We start from the raw sequence: 23,098 nt of genomic DNA, 5'->3' as shown, positions 1-23,098 counted from the left end.
TTGAATACGTTTGGGGATCTTTGAGCTTCCTGAATCTGAAGATCTGTGTTTTTCCTTATACCTGGGAGGTTTTCTGCCACTATTTTGTTTAATATGTTTTCAATGCAATCTCCTTTTCCCTCCCCTTCTGGAATACCCATGACTCGGATATTTGAGCACCTAAGGTTGTCTGATATCTCTCTCATACTTTCTTCAGTGTTTTTAATTCTTTCTTCTTGTCTGCCTGTGTTATTTCAAACAGCCCATCTTCAAGGTCAGAAGTCCTCTCTTCTGCTTCTGCAAGCCCGGTGGTTAAACTCTCTGTTGTGTTTTTTATTTCATTGAATAAATTCTTCAGCTTGGCAACCTCTGCTACATTCTTTTTCAGGGCATTTATTTCCTTGTACATTTCTTCTTTCAGGTCCTGTATACTTTTCCTCATTTTATCGTGTTGTCTAGCTGAGTTTTTTTTTTTTTTTTTATCTCATTTAGTTTCCTTGGAATTTTCACTTGAAATTCCTTGTCAGACATTTCAAGGGCTTCTTGCTCTATAGGATCTACAGCTTGAGAGTTATTATCCTTTGGTGGTATACTTTCTTGATTTTTTCATATTTCTGGTATCTTTCCTTCGATGTTTAGTCATCGTGGCAGGGGATTTCACAGTCCACTGGTTTGACACTATTGTCTGGCTAGGATGCTGCTGAGGCTGCCTATTTTTTATGGCTGCCTCAGTGTCTTCCCAGTTTCCCACTAGTGCCTCGGGTGTGTGGTTGCCTGCCTGCCTCAGAGGAGCCACCTCTCTGGTCAGCACGCACTGAGCCAGGCTATGGATGGAGTCAGGTGGTGGTGGCAAGGCCTACCTGCTGGGTTGCATGCTGGCACCGCAGGGCGGGTAGTCTCTGAGTATCATTGGCCTCTCTGGTTGGGTGCCTCTCTGATCAGCACGCACTCAGCGGGGCTAGGGATGGAGTCGGGTGGCAGCAGTGAGGCCTACCTGCTGGGTCACATGCTGGCACTGCAGGGCTCATGGCCTACGCACGTCTTGGACTTCTCCAGCTGGGCACCTCTCTGATCAGAGTGCACTCGGCAGGGCTGGGGATGGAGTTGGGTGGCAGTGGCGAGGCCTACCTGCTGGGTCAGGTGCTGGCACCACAGGGCACGTGGTCTCTGCAGATCTTGGCACCTCTCTGATCAGCGCTCACTCAGCAGGGCTGGGGATGGAGTCAGGTGGCAGCGAAGAGGCCTACCTGCTGGGTCGTGCTCTGGCACCACAGGGTGCGTAGTCTGCTAGGATCCTGGGCCTCTTGTTCAGTTTCTTTATTCAGACAAACCAAACTTGTCTGGGGGCTTTGGGAGCTCTCTAATGGTGACAGTATTGTCCAAACCTCAGATTCAGATTTCCATATAGGCACAAGTAGGAAGCCAGATGCAGATAATTAAGATTGGACAGGTCACATGGAAGAGGCCACTAAAAAGTGGCGTACCTCCCCAGGGAGGGCACACCCAACCAGAGAAGGCCCAGGCCAGTGGCCCTCCAGGAAGGCATGTTTTTGTTGTGTGTGACTTCCAGTAACTTTCACTTCGTGCCCAGCCAGCATTTCCTAAACCATTAATTAACCCAGAGCTTCGAGAAGTTTCAGACCTTCCTTCAGTTACCTGCTCAAGCAGTGGAAGAATTCCATGCCAGATTCTGGCATTAAAGGTGGCAGCCTCTCAGTTTTCATGTCTGCACGAGTGAGTTCTGGTGAATGGTGACTCACTGTACACCTTCATTGCAATGTCATTGGTCCAGGCTGCTTGTGCTGCCAATGTTACACGTGCACCAATGTGAGGAGTTGTTGTAAATTAAAATTGTACAGTAAGTACCGGTGTGATTTTCTCTCCCTTTTTGTTTGTTAGCCCTGAAATCCCTGGGCATTCTTATGACATCTGTATGAGCATGTCAGCCAGCAATTAAGTTTCATTTGAGGAACCTTGATCCCATGTCAGAGAGTAGCATCATGATTTGATTTAACACTGGTGTTCCTGGTACTGTCTGCAAATAATATTCTGATGAATTATCAGCTAATTTGGGGAGACTCATTGACTTCTATTGATGAGAGAACACTGTGGCTAAAGTTTGAAGACGCAGGTTCTGGTCCTTTTACGGCCACCATCTTGGACTTAGTGTACTCAGATCTCAAGCAGATGGAATTGCACCTTACCTCTTGCAGATTAGCACTTAGCTGGAAAAGATACATATTATATTATGTAATACATACTCATAAAGTGTGCTCTAGAAATAATACACCAAGTGATACATAGCTGTGTTCTAATTATACTTACAGTGGCCATGATGAAACTTTACTGAAAATTATCTGAAGTCCCAGAAATTCCTGAATCAACAGAAAAAATAAGGAAACTAATCAGTGTTGCCTTTTATACTTATAATGGCATTTTTTAAAGGAGAGGGGCACAGTGCACACCAGGGTGCTTGGCTGCAACTAACTGAAAGTGGATCTACTTGACTTAAGAGAACATGGGTTCATCTGAAAGGAACTGAGGTGGTTCACAAACCTAGGGGGACCCTGGATTACCAGGTTTCGAAAGTGAGCACAGACCGAGGGCACAAGGCAGCTGGAGCACGTGCCTGGTCAGGATGCCCCAGCTACCCCCCCACACAGTGGAGCACACCACTGGCTCCAAGCTGTGATGGACAGCTGGCAGGCCCACTTAGGCAGCCACCACACACATGAACACCATGCCACCCCACTCTTTTAAACCTGTCCTTGTCTCCTTGCATCACCTACTCCCAACCTAAAATACAGAATTGGAGCATCTGACTGGTTGATCCAAAGGTGTCTATGTCCTACCTTAAAGGAGGCAGGAGGAGAGGTGTCTGGCTTCTCGGCTTTTGTAGTAGGGGATGTGGCTCTGACTTCTTCCACAACACACGTGGGGAGGGGGGGTCTCCCAAAGAAGAAGCCAGTTCAGACATGACATAGCTCTCAAGTTAAACATTAAAGCTACAAATATGCAGTACAGAAACTTAAAGTAAAATACTAGATTTGACTAAGGACTAAAACATTAAGATTGCTTTATTAGCATAAGTTAGTAAAAAGTTTGCTGGGCTACTCTGACAGAGCTTTTCCCTCAATTCATTTCCCAGAGATGACTAGGATTGCTACGTTTAAAGTAAATGTTTAAATATGTTTAAAAGCTGGAGCCTTCAGAGTCACTAATAAGGACTAACCTAAACACATTACTGTTACACTATCTTGTGAAATATATGCTGCACACATTTTGGGTAGGAGAGTAGCTGGACAGACTTCACTTCTGCTTGTTAAGGGTACCAGCTAAAAGGCTAATAACTGCACATTTGATCCACTGGAGCTCAGCTCCAGCCTATGCTCCTGCTTACCTTTACTGGTTAGTGCCAGGTTAGCCAAACAAGGACACTAATAAATCCTCAGACAGGAAGCACACCAGCCCTCTGAGACGGAGGTGAAGGACTGACTCCACATCACTAATATGAGGGCACTTCTAAAACTTCATGGGAAGATTCATGTTATGTTTTAGTTCTATTTCCCCCTAACTTTCTGAAGGACCCTCCTGCCAGTGCTGGCCGCCTGCAGCCTGGCACCAGAGTGGCCCCCACACAAGCAGTCCAGCAGCACCTGGGGCTGTCAGACGTGCAGAGCTGCGATCAGAGCTGCATCACAAGCATCCCAGTTCACAGATTGTCTCCTGCTGATTTGCTACTGTTTCTCGCAGCCTACAGGGTGTGGCATCTGGTCATCTCTCACCTTGTGATGGGCAAGCTGTTTTCACCAGTGACATGGTGAGGAGGACTGCATGCAGGGCTTTTCCTTGAATCACACACCATTTTCCCCTCCTCTTCTCTGGGATCCGTCCCCAAGGAAGCCCCCACAGGGATGAGTGGCCCAGAGGTAAGTGCAGAACCTGCCCCTGTTCTGGGCAGACTACCAGCACCTCCCAGGGCAAGACTTTCTGGTAAATTCTGAGATGTAGACCCCATGCTACTGCCTGTCCCTCTCCCTCCATCCAGATTGCCCAGGGCACTGGGTAAACACAGGGAGAGGGGCCAGGCCAGCCCGGGTTAGTCCCTCAGCTGTACTCATGGAGTGGCAGTGGGAAGTGAAAGAGGGAAGGAGGAGGTGGGCTTCCTCCCTGGGTGGGAGCCCTTTGGCCCTTATTGTGATCCCTGAGGGAGGAAGTGAGAGAGGAGTGGGTCACAGGCCTCTGAACAGGGCACCGGAGGGAAGGCATGCAGGGAATGCCCACTCCACAGTGGCAGACCCACCTCGTGGGCTCTCACGGGCCCAGCAGCCAGGACCAGGTCAGCTGCAGAGAGGGCGGACAGAGCTCCACGCCAGCCAGTGTGTGCTTGCCACGGGAGAGGGGGCAGAGAAGAAGGGGAGCCCGCACCCCACCATCCTGTGGGAGGGTTGTGTGTTAGCCAATTCCAGACCAACTGTTTGACCAGCTCTATGCTCCCGCTTCTGCCATGCAGGGCAGCTTCCCAGCATCTCCCCATCCAGCTGGGTCAGACAGCAAGACTGCAAGCCTGAGACTCCTGGTTTAAGTGCAAGAGAGTTGGCAGAGAGTAAAGCCCTTTATTCTGCCATCTTCTGCCCTCAAAAGGAGAAATTGAAATTCCAGAAGGGACAAAGCTTGCATTTATCCAGGCCAGTTAATGGGGAATGTTGGACTAAATGTTGAGAATTCAGACAGTTTAAGAAATCTGCTTTCAAATTCCTAAAGGATCCTACGATGAGCCAGGAAGAGCATTTTACTTGTTTTGTTTTAATTTAATAAACTACTTCAGGCCAGGCTCTGCAGTCCTACCACTAATCATATCACTAAAAAATTTATTCTGTGCTGATTTTTTTTTCCCTCCTTGAAGTATCCATACAAAAACCTTAGCGTGTGCTGTAATTGATTCAGCCCTTCTGAGACCTTTGGGACTTGAATTTCTCAAGGTCACTAAGAAGCAAGCGTAAGCTGAAGGTTCCATAAACAGTTGCAGGAAAGCCTGGGTGCTCACCGGCCATGATGAGCCAGGAAGCTCCTGGTGCCTGTGCCCCCCTCGTTCCAGCTCTGATGTGGCATGCGGGCCGGGGTCCAGCTCCACGCCTGTCTCTCCCTTCTAGGTTCCCTGACCTGCCTCGTGCTCGGCTGTATAGACCCGCATCCTCTCTGTGCTCAACCTACTTCCCTCTTCCACAGAGCAGGAACGGACCTGGTTTGCATCCCCTTTCTGCCTGACTGTGAGGGGTGTGCCCATCCTCTCCAGCTCTCTGTTCCTATATCTATATAACAGTCTAATATCTCCCAGGGTTGTTTGAAGATAAATGAGGAAGCACATGTAAGAGAACCTGGTGCAACACTTGAGAGATAGTAGGTAGACTTGAGAGCCTTGGTTTCCTGCCCCTCCCCTTCATCCCCAGCCTTGTCCCATCCAAGTGTCCCCACTTCTCCATGGTTCTCACAGCCTGGGGCACAGGGAATTAAATGTCCTAAAGCACCATGGTGGCTATTTTAGGAAGAAACCTACAAATTAATAGAATGACCCTTTATGCCAAATATCCCTTGGCCCCATATCTCCATGCAGCCCTGGGACCCTTAGGGAGCCAGGGGAGTTTGAGTCAGTGCAACCAGAAGGTGGGGATGAGGACTCCTGACTCATGAATTATGAATAGTATTTGCTGAGCATTTGGCTTCTCAACAGAGACAAGAAGAAACTAAGACCATGTCAGCCTCAGTGCTGGGACCCCCCTGCAGTCACTGGTCTCCATTCTCCCACTGCCAAGTGGTTTGGAGAAGTCTTACTTTCTGAGAACATGCATGTGACTTTGGAAGCCTGAACTTGTAAGTCATGCCTCCTGGATTTCCATGGGATTTGCAGCCAAGATTAAGTGAATGGCTCTTTTCTTATGAAAATAAAAACGTGACAAGATGTAGGTGTGCACTCTTAATACTGTACATTAGTAGGAATCGTTCTGTTCTGGGAGCTTAAGGAAAGCTCTGTGACATTTGGGACTAAGCAGTGACCTGGGGCCACAGCTTCACACCTGCTCCAGTGATCACCTACATTTACCTGCCTCCTGTGCTTCTCACTTCCCAACTCAGCCCAAGGGCTTGGTGAGATTCCAAACAAAATCTCCTATCATCTGACCCTAGTCAGAATGGCTATTATGAAAAAGAAAATAACATGCTGGCAACGATGTGGAGAAACAGTAATTCTTATACACTGTTGGTGGGACTGTAAATTAGTGCAGCCATTATGGAAAACAGTCTGAAGATTTCTCAAACTACATGCAATCCAGCAGTCCCACTGCCGGGTGTATACCCAGAGGAATGGAAGTCATCATGTCAAAGGGGTACCTGCACTCCTATGTTGATCGTGGCTCTGTTTACAATAGCCAAGATATGGAACCAACCTAAATGTCCATCAACGGGTGACTGGATAAAGAAAATGTGGTATATATATACATAATGGAATACTACTCAGCTATAAAAAAGAATGAAATTCTGCCATTCTTAGCAACATGGATGAGCTTGGAGAAAATTATGTTAAGTGAAATAAAACAGACACAGAAAGAGAAATACCACATGTTCTAACTTATCTGCAGATGCTAAAAAAGTTGATGTCATAGAACTAGACAGTAGAATAGTGGTTACTAGAGAGTGGTGGTTACTAGAGACTGGTCAGTGGATATGAAACAGTACAGAGACAGGCCGACCCCGTGGCGCACTCTGGAGAGTGCAGCGCTGGGAGCACTGCAGCGCTCCCGCCGCAGGTTCGGATCCTATATAGGGATGGCCGGTGTGCTCGGTGCGGCCGGTCACAAAAAAAAAAAGAAAAAAGAAAAAGAAATAGTACAGAGCCAAGAAGGATGGGATCTAGGGTGCTCCAGTAATATAGGGAAAGTACGGTCAACAACAAAGTACTGTGTATCTTTGAACAGCTAGTCGAGATGATGCTGAATGTTCCTAAAACAAAGAGGTGACAACTGTTTGAGGTGATGGATATGCTAAGCACCCTGATATGATCATTGCACCCCATATGAATGTACCCAGATATCACATTGTAGTCCACAAGTATATACACTTATCATGGGTCAACTAAGAAAAATACACTAAAAAGAGGGGGAAGAAAAGAAATAGAGTAGTGATTACCAGAGGCAGGAAAAGGGAAGGAGGTAGGTGGGTGGGGAAAGATTGGTAGAGCAGTACATAGTTACAAAGTTACTGTTAGGTAGAAAGAATAGGTTCTGGTGCTGAAGGGTGATAACAGCTACAATATTGTACTGTATATTTCAACACAGCCAGAAAAGAGGATCTTGAATGTTATTACCACAAAGAAATGATAAATGTTTAGGTGATAGATATGCTAACTAATCTGATAAGATCATTATACTATGTATGCATATGCTGAAACAACATACATATACAACAAAAAAATTAAATAATTTTAAAAAAAATCTTCATTCCATGCAGGCAAGGGATTAGAAGAAATGCACACCAGAATTTCCCCCCATCCTAGATTGCTAAATCCTTGGCATGACTTTTAGGTGGAGGGAGGACTAGCTCCCTGGCTCGTGGAACATGCACTTTGACCCTTAGCCGAACCCTGGCCACTCACTCATGACCTGACTCTAGAATCCCCTGAGGAGATTAAAAACTAGGGACACCTGGGTCCCCCTCCTGTGCAGTTACAACAGAAACTCTGGGGGTGGCACCTGTCCTTGAATCGCAGCCCAGAGCCCTAGGGCGAGACCCACTGAGACAACATCTCAGGATGATAAGCCTACAGCAGGCTCCTGCTGCTCCCCAGTCCTGACACCAGAGGGGAGGGGGGTAGCTGTCCTTCCCACCCCTGCAGAGGACAGAGATCACGAATGGCAGAAGCCCCGAGAGGTTCAGGTCCCCCCTCTCCCCATGCACGAGGAGCCTGCTCAGCAGCGCTGCAGTAGCTGGCTGCACCGGGCCTGGCAGGTGTGTGGGTGCTTTGGACTGTCCCAGAGGGGCTGCCAGTTAGGACCCTATCTCAGGGGCTTCTTCCCGACTCCTCTTCAGGGCCTGGACTGCTCAGGCACAAGCAACCACCAGCCCCTCTTAAAGACACTGTTTTCCCATCAATCACATGATATGTTTCAGGCATAGCACTGGCTGCTAAATTTACAGTGCTGTCTTGGCCCACTTTTAGCCACCAGCCAGCACATTTAAGGCCTATAGACTTTGATAGTTAAAACAAAAATGTGCCATTTGCTGGAGGACCCTCAGGTCTTAAAAAGAGACTTTCTAACAAAACTCACCCGAAAAGCCTGATGCATTGCTTAGAGGAAAGGGGACCCACAGCATGTTCTGGCTGACCTGGACACATGGCCACTTCCCTCCAAGTCCAGTGTTCGGGGGCTCTGTGCTCACCCCGGAAGGCAGAGCCTTGCTTGACAGCCTGCTGCAAGCAGGGTCCTCTGCTAAGTGCTGCCTATAAAAGCCTGGAAGGCAATCCCATAATAATAATAGATTCAGGCAGAGTCATCGATGGATGCTGAACCAGGGGATGGTGATTGGAGAACTGGGAATTTACAGGGTCTCAAAGTACTTCCCCACAGATTACTTATCAATAGAAGAGGGAGCAGGACATTTGGAGAAGCCTGGCAGACACTGCCTTAAACAAGTGTTCAGCCTTAATGAAATGGAACAAATCCAGGTCATGGGCCTCCTGAGAAAGTCACAATGTCACCCATATAGTGCTTCTGCCAAAAATGTTTACCTTGAACCTAATCATCAAGAAACAATCAGAAAGAAACATACAAATTGATTATGATATCATATTATACACAATATTATTATAAAAAGCAACTGTTCGGTATTTTTCAAAAAATGTGAATGACATGAGAGGCAAATAAAGGCAGAGCATTTGTCCCTGATTAAAGGAAGCTAGAGATGTGAGAGCTACATGCAAAGTGGGGTCCTGGGTTGGATCCTGGAGCAGATGGGAAAATGCTGTGCTGGACACTTGGGGGACAATTGAGAAAATTTTGAAAAGACCTGACATTAGATAATAATTGTGCATCTCCTGAATTTAATAATTATGTTTGAAAAAGTCTTTTTCTTAGAAGAACTTCTTTCTTAAGCAGAAGTATTAGGTCCATAATATCTACGACTTGCTCTCAAAAGTTTCAGTGAATAATTACAGTATGTATATGTGTATTTACGTAACTCCACATATGTTTGTAATGCACATGTGCACACACATAGAAGAGACAGAAGCAAATGCTGGAATGTGAGCATGTGTCACTTGGAAGGCAACCCCAGAAACACGGCCAGCAGGAGAGCTGTGTGGGGGCACTGCCGGGCGCTGGCCTGTGTGGTGCTGGTGGCTGGCCAGGTGAAAAGGGCAGGCCAGGCCCTAAGGAAGGGCAGCCGGGACTCTTGGGCACAAGCTGAAGCACCATCCACAGGCAGAATTTCTTCTTCCTCAGGGAAACTCAATTCTGTTCACATGGCCTTTGGACTGATTAGATCAAGCCCCCCCAGATCATCTAGGCTAATCTCCCCTCCTCAAAGTTAACTGAGTGTGAACCTTAATCACATCTGCAAAATACCTTCACAGCAACACCTGAGTGTTTCAATAAATGGATGGTAGCCTCCCAGGATAGCAAAGAAAACTGATCATCTATTTTTGCAACTTTTCTATAAATTTGAAATTTTTTGAAATTAAAAGTCTCCAAGACTTGCTGCCCCCCTCCTTCCTCAAGCCCCAGTAAATGAAGGACATTGAAGCAGGGGAGTCTGCAGGACCCCAACCACCCCTCCTCCCTGTTCCAGGATTCTGTCCCTGTCATTAGGACAGCAGCAATTTAAGGTCTGGACCGGTTGTTCTTCACCAGCCTGAAGAAATTGCTCACAGCCTCTGTGACAAAGTGCCACACCTCAGTCACCTGGCACAGTGCTTCTCAAAGATGCCGATGAATCCCTTGTGGATACTGCTTTTCAGAAAGAGGGGAACTGTATATTTTTTTTCCAGAAAGTCAGATTTCTATCAAGAAAGCAGAGCACTGGAGAAGGAATAAATGAAGGTAAAATAAAATCTTCTTTTATTTGTCTTATGCACATTATGTGTCTTTTTTATACTTTTTATTTTTTTATTTGTTTTTATAATGAACATATTCTACTAATTTGAATTTTTTGGAAAAAATAGAATTTTTATTTTTAAATATGGGAAGAGTTGGAGAAATCTGCTTCTCTTATAAAATCAGGTTTTGCTCCATTGATAGTGACACCTTTTTTTCCCCTTCTAGGTTTGGCTTGAAGCAAAAAGTAAAGCTAGCTTTAGGAGAGAACAGAGGGGCAGGCAGGAAGCGGAGGGAGAGGAGTTGTCCCAGGTTAAAGACAGTAAAGGAAAAGAAGCAGCAGCAAATCTTCCTCGTAATCAGGAGCTGCTTCCTCATGATGGCAAACGTGGTCTGAAATCCAGAGAGTCTGCATGGGGGCTCCCTGAGGCGATCGAAGACTAACTTATCAATGTACAAGTTAACATGTTAACATGGATGAACCTCAGAAACATCATGCTGAGTGAAAAAAGCCAGACAGAAATTCTACATTCTGTATAATTCCATTCCTGAACTTCGAAACTAGACAAAACCCATCCATGGAGGGGAAAAAAACAAAAACCAAAAAAAAAAAAAAAAAAATTAGTGCAGCAGTTGCCTCAGGGGAAAGTCCCAAACTGACTGAAAAGGGGGATGAGAGGACGTTCTGGGGCGATGGTCACATTCTGTATCTGATAGGGGTTTGGGTTACACAGGTGTATGCGTTTGTCAAAATCCAGTGCATGTACACAACATTTGTGTATGTCACAATAGGTAAATATTACAACAAGTGAAAAAGCTGTAAGTAAACACTGAGCTCCAGTTCACGAGATGCGTGCAGAAGTGTTTAGAGGGGAGTATACTGATGTCCGCAACTCACATGCAAACGCACCAGAAAGGGAGGGATGAGGGCGGTAGGGAGGAACAGGGTGCACAGGTGATGGAGAAAGCCAGCCCCAGGAGGTGTGCGCAGGTGTTCGCTGTAACACTCTTCTACGCTTGGTATACGTTTGAGCATTTTCAAACGGAAATGTCAGGCAGACGCATCGCAGCCCCCTTACCCTTCAGGCCTCCTTCCTCCCCTCCCCTCCCCCTTGTCCTTGCTCTCCCCCAGCCTCCTAGGCCCCTGGCTCCTACTTGGCAACAGTATTTCCGCCATACTTGTTCTGGGTAGAGCACCGGCCTGGCTGGCTTCTGTTGTTAACCAGATGTCATTCTGACACTTGTTGAAATGACTATGGCAATAGGGTCAACACTATCCAGCTGGAGAGGGATTGAGCTCACCTCCTAATGCAACAAGTAAGTGTGGGGATTTACAACCAAGGAACGGGGCAGGGGTTGGTGGACAGAAAATCACTAAGAGGAGGTGCAAGGGAGGGGGGATTCGGTCTAAACTGACCTAACAGGAATCTTACTAAAGGTAGGACCAAGGACTCAGATAGACATCAGAGCTGGGGGATGAGGAACTTGCTCAGAGGCTGAGAGAGATCAGAAATCAAGGGTGGTGGATTCTCCCTAAACTGACTTAGCAGGATTCTTTGCCCAGACTGGGCACTGCAGCCCTGGCAAGGGAGACAGGACAAGCCAAGTTCTCCTGGAGAAGAGTGTTCAGGGGAGCCTGCCTGAGTTTGATCAAGGAGAGAGTTTCTGGGTCCAGCTCCTCTGTGGAGGCAGGAAAGGAGTGGTCAGGCACAGTGGGGAGGGTGGGGTGCCCCAAATGGCCTCTGAGTCTAACATGATCAGAGGCAGGGGCAGGGATCACTCTACTGCTCCGCTACATTCTGCTAAAGGACTTCACTTCAAGGTCACACAGACACTGAGAGGGAAGTTACAGCAGCGACCAGACTGTGGATTTGGAAAGAGACGCCAAGGGGATTGCTCAACCTGACTCAGAGTCTCTTGTTGTCCGCATGGCCAGAGCTTCTGCAGGCTGATGTCCAGAGACACAGAGTGCCCTGCTGCAGGAGCCAGCCGTCCCTGTCCCCAGAAGACCTCTCCCTGACCCCTCTGCTCATCTATGGTTCTTTGGTCACTGCATCTGCTCTGTTAAATGTATTACTTGTGAAAATAAATGATAACTTGTAATTCAAGGCAATGAGGGCTGTTCACCAGGATGAGTTTGAACAGAAACTTCCAAAATGATTTTCTTTTCTCCCATGAAGTGCAAAACAATCCAATCACAGATGCTGGGCCCTGCACTCTCTTCTTCTACAAGGCTGCCAACAGCTTTCCCCATGAGCATCACAGTTTCATAATGATACAGCATCGATCCCTATCAGAGCAGTCAATGATTTACCAGCATTGGTATGTGGTCTAGAAGCATCTGTGAGATTGGGGTAGGGAGAAGAGAGAAGGTGGAAGAGGGCATGTAAGGGACTTCAGAGCACATGCACAGCCTGTGAGAACACCTTTTCTCTTTCTTCATCTGGCAGAAGAGAACATGCTCACCTCCTGGGCAGATGTGTGCCTCCACATTGCATGGGTGCCAGAAACCTCAGGGCTCAGTCCTAGTCCACTGTTTTTCTCTGGGCCCCTGTTAGATGTCCTTGAAACTGTAGGCTACGGGAATCGGGCACAGACTTTTCTGTCATTTTTAACCATGCCTGTGTATCATAGTTGAAGCCTGCTCCTCTCTGCTGGTTCTTACCCGTCAGACCCTTCTATTTACAAAGCAGCCCACCTCTCCAGATTTATTACGTGCAGAGAAGGCTAAACATTTGCCCAAGGTCAACCAAACACCTGGAGCAGATGTGCAACCTTATTGTAACCTTCCACTTCTTATCACACAGTACTGCAGGTTGCTTGTGGAACTCCTGAGAGCGCCCTACACTGGTGTCTGTTTTATTGGGATTAGAGGTGTCACTGTATCAAGACACCTGACCTCCATGCAGCACAGGCCCGGGTTCTAACAGGCGATGATACTAAGCAGTGTAATCACACACAGCAGCAGGTGTCAGCATTAAAGCTACCCCTCTCCCACACTTGCATCCGCCACCATGTTCCAGCCATTTGGGTGACCAGTACCTTCCTCCTAACGACAAAAGATGGAAGGATTTCTTATATTTCACCTTACCCTTTGTATAACACATCCTTCTAAGACTTGGGTCCCAGCTGCCCAGAGGAGGTGGAGAACCACAGACAAGGACCAGTTCCCACCCTTCCAAGGTGACCATTTTGCTCAGAAGTACCTGGCCAGGGACAGCCCTCTTTTTCCTCTCTTCCCCTGCTCTGTGTAGTCCCTCTTTCCTACCTAACCAGGAAAGCACCATGTGCAACCCCATTAGGAAATGTCTACACCCTCTCCAAATGGCAAACACCATCTCTTTGACAGCTGTTATACCTAGTGGGGTGCTGGGACTTTTCTAGGGGCTCCCACCTCACAGTGAGGTTAAGATGGTAATCCAGCCTCAGACAACAAGGAATCCTATACTAACCCCAAATGTGAACACTCCTTAGTAATATTGCTCCAGTCTGCCGCATTCCTGCTGATCCAGCCCCACCCATCACTGACCCAAAATCCCAGCAGGTCTGGGCTGATGCTGGCTGACCATCACCTTCACCGCCCCCTAGAGAGTGTTTCTGGCAGTACCTGCCACTTTTACCCTAAGGTCATTTGCCACAGGGTCACCTTCAGGCGTGAAGGATGTGGTTGAGAGAATTAGGGTCAGCTATCTGTTCAGACCAGCCTTTCACCTCTCCGCTCCCAGGGCGAAGTCAGCACGGCTATTCCTGGCACCTTGACTGATATTTTCCATGGCACCTTAGGGTCCAGGGTGTGCATACTTGAAAGCAGACTTGCAGTTGCTGGTGGTCTGCAAAAACAACTCGAGACTAGCATCACGGTTGTTATCTTAAGCCGTAAAGCATTCAGTCAAGGCACAAACATCCTGACCAAGTTTTAGCCTAAGGAAGTGCGTAACTTTATTTTTCCCTTATTGTTAACCGTACTTTATTGCTGCTCCTAGAAATTCAGCCCATTTTGTTTGGCCAAGCAGGTTTTCCTTACTCCCTGCCTCCCTCCCTCAGCTGAGGCCTACTTTAGCTGGGGTTGCAGGGATAGCTAAGGGACACGCTTTGTGGGGAACATTGGGTATGTCCTGTTCCAATACCCCTTCCAGTGTAACAGCCCCCCCCACACACACACACCGTGGCTTCCTAAAATAGGCAAGCCCAGGCCTATCTCAGGCCTTAGCACTGGCTGTTCCCTCTACCTGGAGCTCTGTTTTTCTGGTCTAAGCAGGACTTTGTGTCCTTTCAGGTCTCAAAGAGACCTCCCTGATCAGTGTCCAGTGGCACCCATCACTCTCTATCACCTTTTTTTCACTTCTGACAGAGCATCTATAACTCCCTGCTCTTAATTGTCAATCACCATCCCCCAACTCTAACCCCACCACTACACACACCCTAAGGCTGGGCTGTGCACACCACAGCCACCAGCTAGACATGGCCATGAGGTGCTTGAAATGGGGCCAGTCCAAATTGACACCTGCTCTAAGTGTAGAAAATAAACAGAGGATTCCAAAGACTTCGCGCACACACGCAAGAATCTAAAATATCTCAACAACTGTTCCTATATGTTGAAATGATATTTTGGAGATATTAGGTCAAATAAAAAAACACTATTAAGTTACTTTCACCTGTTTCTTCTTTTTTTTAATTGCCTACTAGAAAATTTAAAATTACACGTGGGTTTGTGTTACACCTCTACTGGGCAGCCTCTCCACAAGGTCAAGTCCAGGGCTCAGTCACCAGCTCCATCTCCAGGCCCTACACCCCCGGGACCCAGGGAGAAGCCCGAGAAAGGTTTGTTAATGGAATAACAATAATAATGAATTGTGAAGAGAATCCCGTGACCTTTTCCCAAATAAAGCTTCATTCACCTATGTTCAGCAGAGAAGTTCCTCCAGATCAGGGCGTGGAGAGTCTTCCAGGAGCCTGTAAAATAGCATCCCCGTTCTGAGGGTTCCAAGAGCTTGACTCACGAACGCCCCGACCTCTGACGGCCTCAGGAGGCCGAGACCGCTATTCTACTCTTTTCTGAGGAAAATAGAGTTTGGGGGTCACACCTTTTCAGGGGCCAGAGAGCGGTGACATCTTTCTGCAGCCCAGTGACCTAAGCTTGGGAGCACTCTGGAGGAGGGGCAGGATTGCGGGAAAGGGGCGAAGCCGAGAGGATGGGACCCTGAGCAAGCGCAGGAGTGGGGAAGTGGGAAGACAGAGGATGAGGGACGGGACTGGAGGCAGGAGGGGCGGGGAGAGGATGCTGAGCAGGGAGGATCGAGAGAGACGGAGGAGGGGCCGGGAGTGGGGCGGGGGGAGGGGAGGGCGGAAGAGGAGGAGCTTGGGGGGGACGTGCCGGGGCGTGCAGGGGGCGTGCAGGGGGCGTGCCGTGCCGAGAGGGGTAAAAGCGCTGCTGCAGGGAAGGGGTGAGGCTGGCGGAGTAGGCATCTCTCGTTCCCTGTCTTCTGCAGCTTCGGCTCCGCTCCCCGCGTCCACGCAGACCATGGCTGGGCCCCTGCGCGCCCCGCTGCTCCTGCTGGCCGTCCTGGCCCTGGCTGTGAGCCCCGCAGCCAGCGCGAGCCCGGGCCGCTCGCAGCGCCTTTTGGGCGGCCTGGAGGACGCAGACGTCAATGAGGAGGGCGTGCAGCGCGCGCTGGACTTCGCTCTCAGCGAGTACAACAAGGCGAGCAACGACAGGTACCACAGCCGCGCGCTGCAGGTGGTGCGCGCCCGCAAGCAGGTGCGTGCCGCCCACCCCCACCCCACCCCCACCCCACCCCACCCCCCGCAACGCCATCCCCAGCCCCAGGGCCTGGGCCAGGGTTGGGTCAGCCCCGCGGAGGCTTCGCACCCCGGCCCCGCTCCCCCTGCCCGCCGCGACTCCATCCCCGGGCGCCCCCCACCCCCGCATGCACTGCCCAGGCCTGGCGGCCGTTGGCATCAGCCCGGGACGCCGACACGCCGGTGCTTGTCACCCAGGCCGTGTCTCTGGTCTTTCCTGTTGCCCTGTAGCCCGTCGCGGGAGTCTCTGGGAGAACCCTGACTCAGGCTTGGCCTGGAGCCCTGCCGCGCGTTCCAGGGCAGCCCCTGGTGCCTTAGTTCTGTTTCCAAGTGGCAGCTGGCCAAAAGCCCCGTGGCGCCAGGGTCAGTGTCTGTCCCACTTCGCTCCCGGGACAGGGGGCTTAGTGTGAACAGTTAACTAAATGACCATGAGAAAAGCAAAAACAGACTCCCACCCCTGGTTGCCCTCCTGGCGCTGCCACTAAATAATTTTTTTAAGCACTATTTTCCTTCAAACTTTATCCTGACGTAGTTGCAGACTTACAGAGCCTTTGCAGAAGCAATGAAAAGCAGCCCTGCAGACCCCTCACCCAGATCCCTCTAGTGTTCATATGCGCCTGTGTGCCTTTTCCACCCCACTGTGTCCACATGCGTGTGTATGTGGGGGCGTGTGTGTGTATACGTGCATTGGTTATTCTGAACCTTTTGAGAGTGAACACTCAGTATACTTCCTAAAAACAAGGGCATTCTCTTACATGCCCACAATTCAGTTTTGAGTATAAGGAATCAGCATTGACACATTCAGTTATCTAATACCACAGACTTACCCAGATTTGGCTTACTGTCCCACTGATGGCTTTTATACCCAAGGACACTCCTAGGCCATGCATTGCCTAAGCCTCCTTTAATCTGGGGCAGCCCCTCACTCTGTTTCATGACATTGGCATTTTGGAAGGGTCCAGCCAGTTGTATATAGACTGTCGCTCAATCTGGGCAGACCTGATGTTTCCCCAAGGTGAGACACAGGTCATGAGCCACGTGCTCCTCTGTGAGGGCTCTCAGAAGATGCCATTCAAGGAGCCTGGTCTCCTTTGGTTCCTGAAGAGTCTTTCCTCCCTCTGTGCTTCACACCCCTGGGAGCAGCCCTGCAGGGCTAGCATCCCCCACCCTAAGACAACTGCAGTACTGCCAACAGCTGTGGACACCTGCTGGGATAAAGAGGACCATGCCTGAACCCTGCCACTGGCTAGATAAGAAGGCAGTCAAGGAGTGGGGAAGGGTCAGGAGGGAGCCACAGCATGGGCCATTGGGCCCCACGCTTGTCCTTGAAGGAAGGCTAGAATTTAGATCAGGTGGACTATGTCCCACTGCAGAGCAGTACAAAGTGACACAGCAACACAGGTGGTGTTTGGTTTGCCAGCATTTAGAGCTCGTTCCCACCTTCTCTTGAAAATTCAGATGAGGCAAGAGCAGCCCCACTTCTCCTGCAGCAACCAGCTAGGGGACCCCTTGGACATAACGTACTCCGTGGTTACCACAGTCCCCACTGGCCTGCACCTCTCAAGTGTGATTACTCTTAAATAAGAGAATGAATAAATCTGGATTAAACAGAGGGAACGAGATTCTCTGTGGGCTGAAATATACTCATCAGATATAACAGCCTTCCTAGAATAGATTCAGTGTTCTCTGCCTCCTGAGCCACAGTTAGAACTTAATTAATCCTCTGCTCGGTCACAGCCTTCACTCTGTGCTGAGACCTTGCCCTGCGCTCCTGAGGCATGGGACAGCTTATTTGCCTCCTTCCTGGCTGGCTTTCCAGAGCTGCACCTTCCATTCTGGAATCCAGTTAGCGGGTTTTTAGTCCCTGGCTGCCACCTTCCATTTTCCTGCTTCTCCTCCCACTTGGCAGCATGAGTCACTTTGTTGGAGCTGCTCAGAAGAAAACAAGTAGCAAGCCAGGGCTGCAGGGCGTGCCTCTGCCACTCTGTAGGAGGAGGATTGGCTTGTGTGTTGTGGACAACAGTTTTGGCAGCTCATGAATACAGGAAGAAGTCCCTAGGCAAAGCCAATAACTCAGTAACAGTAAAGCAGCTGCGCTTGTACGAAATTGACCAAGAATGTTGTGAGTGAATCCTGCTCTCTCACATGTACAGATCGTGGCTGGGGTGAACTACTTCTTGGATGTGAAGATCAGCCGAACCACATGTACCAAGTCCCAGTCCAACTTGGCCAACTGTCCTTTCCATGACCAGCCACAACTGAAGAGGGTATGTGCCCGACGTGGGCCGGGGACAATTGTGCATGGCAGAGGGGTGTGCGTGCACAGTTGTGCATGTCTGGGAGGGTATGTGTGCACGTGTGTGGGTGCATGGGGAAGTACAGGAGAGTGTCTGTGCATGCAGGTATGTGCCTGGGTGGGGGGAGGGGGGAGGTTCATGCATAGATCACATGCAGTGTGGGGGTGCATTTGAGTTAATTTAGATGCCTATGTGTGCACATGTAGGATGGGATGGGGAGGGCTGTGTATGCACATGATTAATTTGAATTGCTAAGGGGGGTTTAACTTGGGAATTGGGGTACTGGTTACTGGGACAACCACACCAGCTGGGCTGGAGGAAGTGCTGGGTGCAGGGGTGGTTGCTGGGGAGGGAAAAGGGGCTCTGAGTAATCCCGGCCCTGCCACCTGCCCATAGCCCCAGCCATATTGAGCAGATTACAGGGAATTTGAGGCCACTAAGCGGCCAGAGCCCTCAGATGCTGTCCCCGCTGCCCCAATTCCAGCTTCTGCATGGGTTTGGCTGGTTCTCTTGAGATCTCAGCTTGGGGAAAGCTGCACTCCCCTTGTCTCCCCCTCCTCATACCCAACCTCCTTCAGGGGGAGTTTCCCATCCCTGGGGTCCTCCCTCTGGACCTTCTCAGGGCTGGCTGGCCCAGGCATTGGAGGTGGCGGGAGCTTGGGGTGGTGAGCCACCTCCCCCTGCCCTCCTCCCGGGGCCTTGCACAGGCTGCTTCTACAGGCCTATGCTGGGGTCAGGACAGTGTGGAATCCTGGGGGCCAGAGCAGGGGACGCAGTGCCATCTGGTGGATTTGAAGTTATGGAAGGGGCAATGGAGCAGTCACTACAGAGTCTGTCTCAGTGTTCTGGGAGTTGGTAGGGGTGTGGGGGCTGAGTGTCTCACCTCCATCATTCCTCACCCCCACTCTGACATCTCCTGGCTGGGCTTCTGGGCATCTTCCCTTTTAATTGTCACCCTCACTGATTGTTCCTCTTTCTTCTTTTGCAGACGGTGCTCTGCTCTTTCCAGATCTACACTGTTCCCTGGGAGGGCAAAATCTCCCTGACGAAATCCAGCTGTCAGAATGCCTAAGAGTCTGTGCCAGGCTGGGCCACCCTGACTGCCTCTTCCCAGCCCCCTTGTAATTCTCCCAATGCTTAGATTGGTGGCCTGCACCCTGGTGGAAGTCTCCCCATGCTCCGGTACCATGAGACAAATAGAGGTGGTGTCCTGAGGCATTTGTGAGCAGCCAAGTGGCTCTACCCCGGTCCTTCCTTCTCACTGCCTGTCACATACACCGGCACGTGGTGCATAAGCACTGCTCCACCGTCCTCAATAAAAAAGTAGCATCGTTCCTTCTGTGCTGTTCGCTGTTGTGGGGATGTGCACATAAGAGGCGTGGGTGGCTCCTTGCCCTGCTGGTTCTGGACAGCTGTCATGGCTGCAGCACGCCCATCAGGGGAAGGAGCAGGAGGGGCTGGGACCCCAGACATTCAGCTGCAGCGGCTCCTGATGAGTGGATAAGGGAGAGGAGTAAGGAGGCGGCTGGACGGTGTCCATAGCCCAGGGTCAGCCCTCAGGGAGCTCTGCCGGGCAGTAGGTCTCATCCGTGTTTGCCGGGCCGATCAGATGCCAGGGACTGACTTTCACACGTCATATTCCCTAGAGACTAAATACTTGTAAATAATGATTTATGTCTACTTCTTTCCACAAAAGACTTTAAGACCACCTGGGAACTGACGGGGGAAAAGATCAGCCAGAATTAAAGATGGGCAGAACAGTACGAAGGGAAATCCCACCTCCTGTGACCCACTGGGAAAGTGTGCCCTGCACGGTGCCCCGCCACAGGTACCCCTCCAGGCCTTTCTCTGGACGTGATTCAAAACTAGTCCTTGTGTAGAGCTTCATGTAAGGGGTGTCACATTTAAAACACAAACAGGACTGACACACAGTGAGCTTTCTTCTTTTTTCCTAAGAAAGAAGTTTTAACTAATAAAGAATATCACCTTAGTGTCGCCATCATTCTATGTAATAGAGGGTATTTCAGTTTCCCAGAACAGGAAGGCTGCAGTCCTGAAATGCATTTGCACACAGCCCTTTCCGCTCTATCCCTCTGCTGCCATGGCAGGGTGATGGAGGCCCCGGCCAGGCCTGGGCTGTGTTCTCAGCTGCCTTCCATGCCCAGAGCAGCACATGTGGTGCTCTTTTGTCCAGTGCCCTGAACACTGCAGGCAAAGTGACAGAGGGGAAGCCACCCAGACAGATCCAGGGCCAGTGCCCACGTGCCACACCAGCAAAACCAGAGCCCAGAAGGTCCTAGAGGGAGGGCAGGAGTGTCCCCTTCCATCTGCACATGCTGGCAGAGCCCTCATTCTTATCTAACAAAAGCCTTCCAGATGGCCAGGAGCTGGGGAGGCTTGGGTCTGGGGTGTGACCTTGCCGTGAGTGCCTGGACCTGGTGGCAGCTCTTCTGTGGGAGGGAGGGGCTGTGGGCAGAGCAGCCTGTGAACAGAAGCAGTGGTCTGGGGAGGCCTCTTTGTGGGGAGGTGCTCAAGGTTTCTACCTCGATGAAAGGTCTCCTTTGACACAAGCATCCACCATCCTGGCACACAATGAACTGCTGATTTTGTGTAAACCAGTCCCTTTTCTGACACAGTTCTGTCTTCCTTGGGGAGGGTAGGGGTGGGGGCTGTGCCTTGGCTCCCCACACTTCCTCCCTGTGTGTCTGCCCCCTCCCCTGCCTCTACCCAGTGGCCTCCTGTCCCACAGGGATGCAGACTGGGGCCACCTGAGGAGCCGGCGGGCCTGTGGGTACCTCAGCCCTATGTTCTTGGTGAGGCATGTGAGCCAGAAGCCTCTCTGACCTGGAGAAGTCTCTCACAGCTTCCCGTCCTGCAGAGGAAGCTCAGCCCCTGCAACTCATACCCGCATGGTTTGACTTTTATGTTTATTCATTTTCAGCGTTAAATGTAAGAGTATATTTCATGTAAAATCACCCATACAAGTAGATTTAGTGCAGTGCCTGGCTCAGCAAATATTTTTTCATTGATCTGATTATGTATCGTGGTGGTTTTAAAACATGGCCCCGGAATTCTTTGGCATTCCTTGTGTTGAGCTGTGGGGTCTGTGCCCCCGCCTCTTGACACTGGATGGGCTTGTGGGGGTATCAACCAGAAACTGCAGAGGAAGTGAGATGGGGTCTTCTGAGGCTGTGTCAGGAAAGGCCCCCGTGCCTTCCTCTTGGACCCTCGCCCTGGGCAAAGCCACTTTCCATGTTAGGAGTTCACCTCCCCCAAGACCTCCATGCTAGGGAGGCCATGAGGAGGTGCTCCAGGTGACAGCCCCAGCTGAGCTCCCTGCTGAAGCCAGCATCACTGCCAGCCAGGTGAGTGGCTACTTGACTGTCCAGTACTATTTGGGCTGTCAGGTGACTGCAGCACCAGCTGTCATCCAAGTGCAACCACACAGAGACCCCAAGGGAGAACTTCCCAGCTGTGCCCTCCTGAATTCCTCACCCATGAAATTTTGAGCAAGATGAAGTGTTTGTTGACCTCACCGCTAAGAGTTAGGATGACTTGTGTTTTAGTCCATTTGTGTTGCTATAACAAATACCTGAGACTGGGTAATTTATAAGGAAAAGGGGTTTATTTGGCTTATGATTCTGGGACAGCTGCATCTGGCATGGGCCTCAGACTGCTTCCACTCATGGCAGAAAGTGGCAGGCAGCCGGCGGGTACAAGCAGATCACATGGTGAGAGGAAGCAAGAGAGAGAAGCAAGAGAGAGAGAGAAGGTGCCAAGGTCTTTTTAAGCAACGAGCTCTTGTGGGAACTAATAGAGCAAGAACTCACTCATTAATTCCCTCTACTCCAGGGAGAGCTTTAATCCATTCATGAGGGATCCACCCCCATGACTCAATCAGTTTCCAACACTGCCACATTGGAGATCAAATTTTCACATGAGTTTTGGAGGAGACAACACATCCAAACTCCATCAACTTGTTACCCAGCAATGGTGTCTGGGGCATGCCTGTGCATGTGTATGCCCGTCGAAGGGCTGAAGCCCAGGGACCCTACAGTGCGACCTCCTGGGAGTGAATTCCACTTGGTGTGTGACCTGGGCAAGCTCGTTCCACTCCAAGCCTCATTTGTCTCATCTGTAAAATGGGGACAGTGATAGTTCTTCACTCATGGGAGTGATGAGAATTAAATATATTAATATCACTAAAACAGTGCATAGCACACGGTGCTGCCATAAAATTTTTTACATGAGGGCTGGCTGGTTAGCTCGGTTAGTTAGAGCATAGCCTTATAACCCCCAGATCATGGGTTCAGTTCCCTTTACTGGCCAGACACCAACACCCCCCCCACACACACACAAAAAAATGTGTTTCATGAATACATGTTATTCCAATCAAAATGTTACTAGAATTTATTTTTGTGTGGTTACTTATAAGTCTAACTGATTGAGTTTGTACATGTTGCCCCCATAAACTCATGGGGAAATCTGATCCCCAATGTGGCAGTGCTGGGAGCTGTTTGAGTCATGGGGGCAGATCCCTCATGAATGGATTAATGCTCTCCCTGGGGGGTGGGGGTAGTGAGTGAGAATTCACTCTGTTAGTGCCCATGAGAGGTGGTTGTTTAAAAGACCCTGGCACCTCCCTCCTCCCCCTCTCTCTCTTGCTTCCTCTTGCCATGTGATCTACTTGTACCCAACAGCTGCCTGCTGCTTTCTGCCATGAGTAGAAGCAGATCGAGGCCCGTGCCAGATGCAGCTGTCCCAGAATCGTGAGCTAGATATACCTGTTCTTTATAAATTATCCAGTCTCAGGTATTCTGTTATAGCAACACAAAATGTTCTAATACACTAACTTAAGGTTTTCAAATGATGTTGTTACCCATTTATTTTTCTGTGAGATTTACAAAATCTGTTTCAAAAAGCCATCTTGATCCTATA

At 49.7% G+C, this 23,098-nt stretch overlaps 1 protein-coding gene across 1 annotated transcript; it reads left to right on the top strand.

The window, feature by feature from the left end:
• The first annotated feature begins 15,459 nt into the window (after positions 1-15,459).
• On the top strand, positions 15,460-19,494 carry LOC134390971 (cystatin-C-like). The gene is made up of 3 exons (XM_063114783.1): positions 15,460-15,822; positions 18,017-18,130; positions 19,149-19,494. The coding sequence occupies exons 1-3, from the start codon at positions 15,586-15,588 to the stop codon at positions 19,230-19,232; spliced, it is 435 nt and encodes a 144-aa protein (XP_062970853.1). The 5' UTR covers positions 15,460-15,585; the 3' UTR covers positions 19,233-19,494.
• The last annotated feature ends 3,604 nt before the right edge of the window (positions 19,495-23,098 follow it).

This window comes from Cynocephalus volans, chromosome 11, assembly GCF_027409185.1.
Source record: "Cynocephalus volans isolate mCynVol1 chromosome 11, mCynVol1.pri, whole genome shotgun sequence".
NCBI classification, from domain to species: domain Eukaryota; kingdom Metazoa; phylum Chordata; class Mammalia; order Dermoptera; family Cynocephalidae; genus Cynocephalus; species Cynocephalus volans.
The sequence above is the reverse complement of the archived record's forward strand: the minus strand, read 5'-3'. Positions and strand labels throughout refer to the sequence as shown.

Excerpts from the sequence above, each read along its gene's own strand:
- LOC134390971 (XM_063114783.1), top strand. The coding sequence starts at position 15,586 with ATGGCTGGGCCCCTGCGCGCCCCGCTGCTCCTGCTGGCCGTCCTGGCC. Across the intron at positions 15,823-18,016 it reads TGGTGCGCGCCCGCAAGCAG|ATCGTGGCTGGGGTGAACTA; the intron begins GTGCGTGCCGCC and ends TCACATGTACAG. Across the intron at positions 18,131-19,148 it reads ACCAGCCACAACTGAAGAGG|ACGGTGCTCTGCTCTTTCCA; the intron begins GTATGTGCCCGA and ends CTTCTTTTGCAG.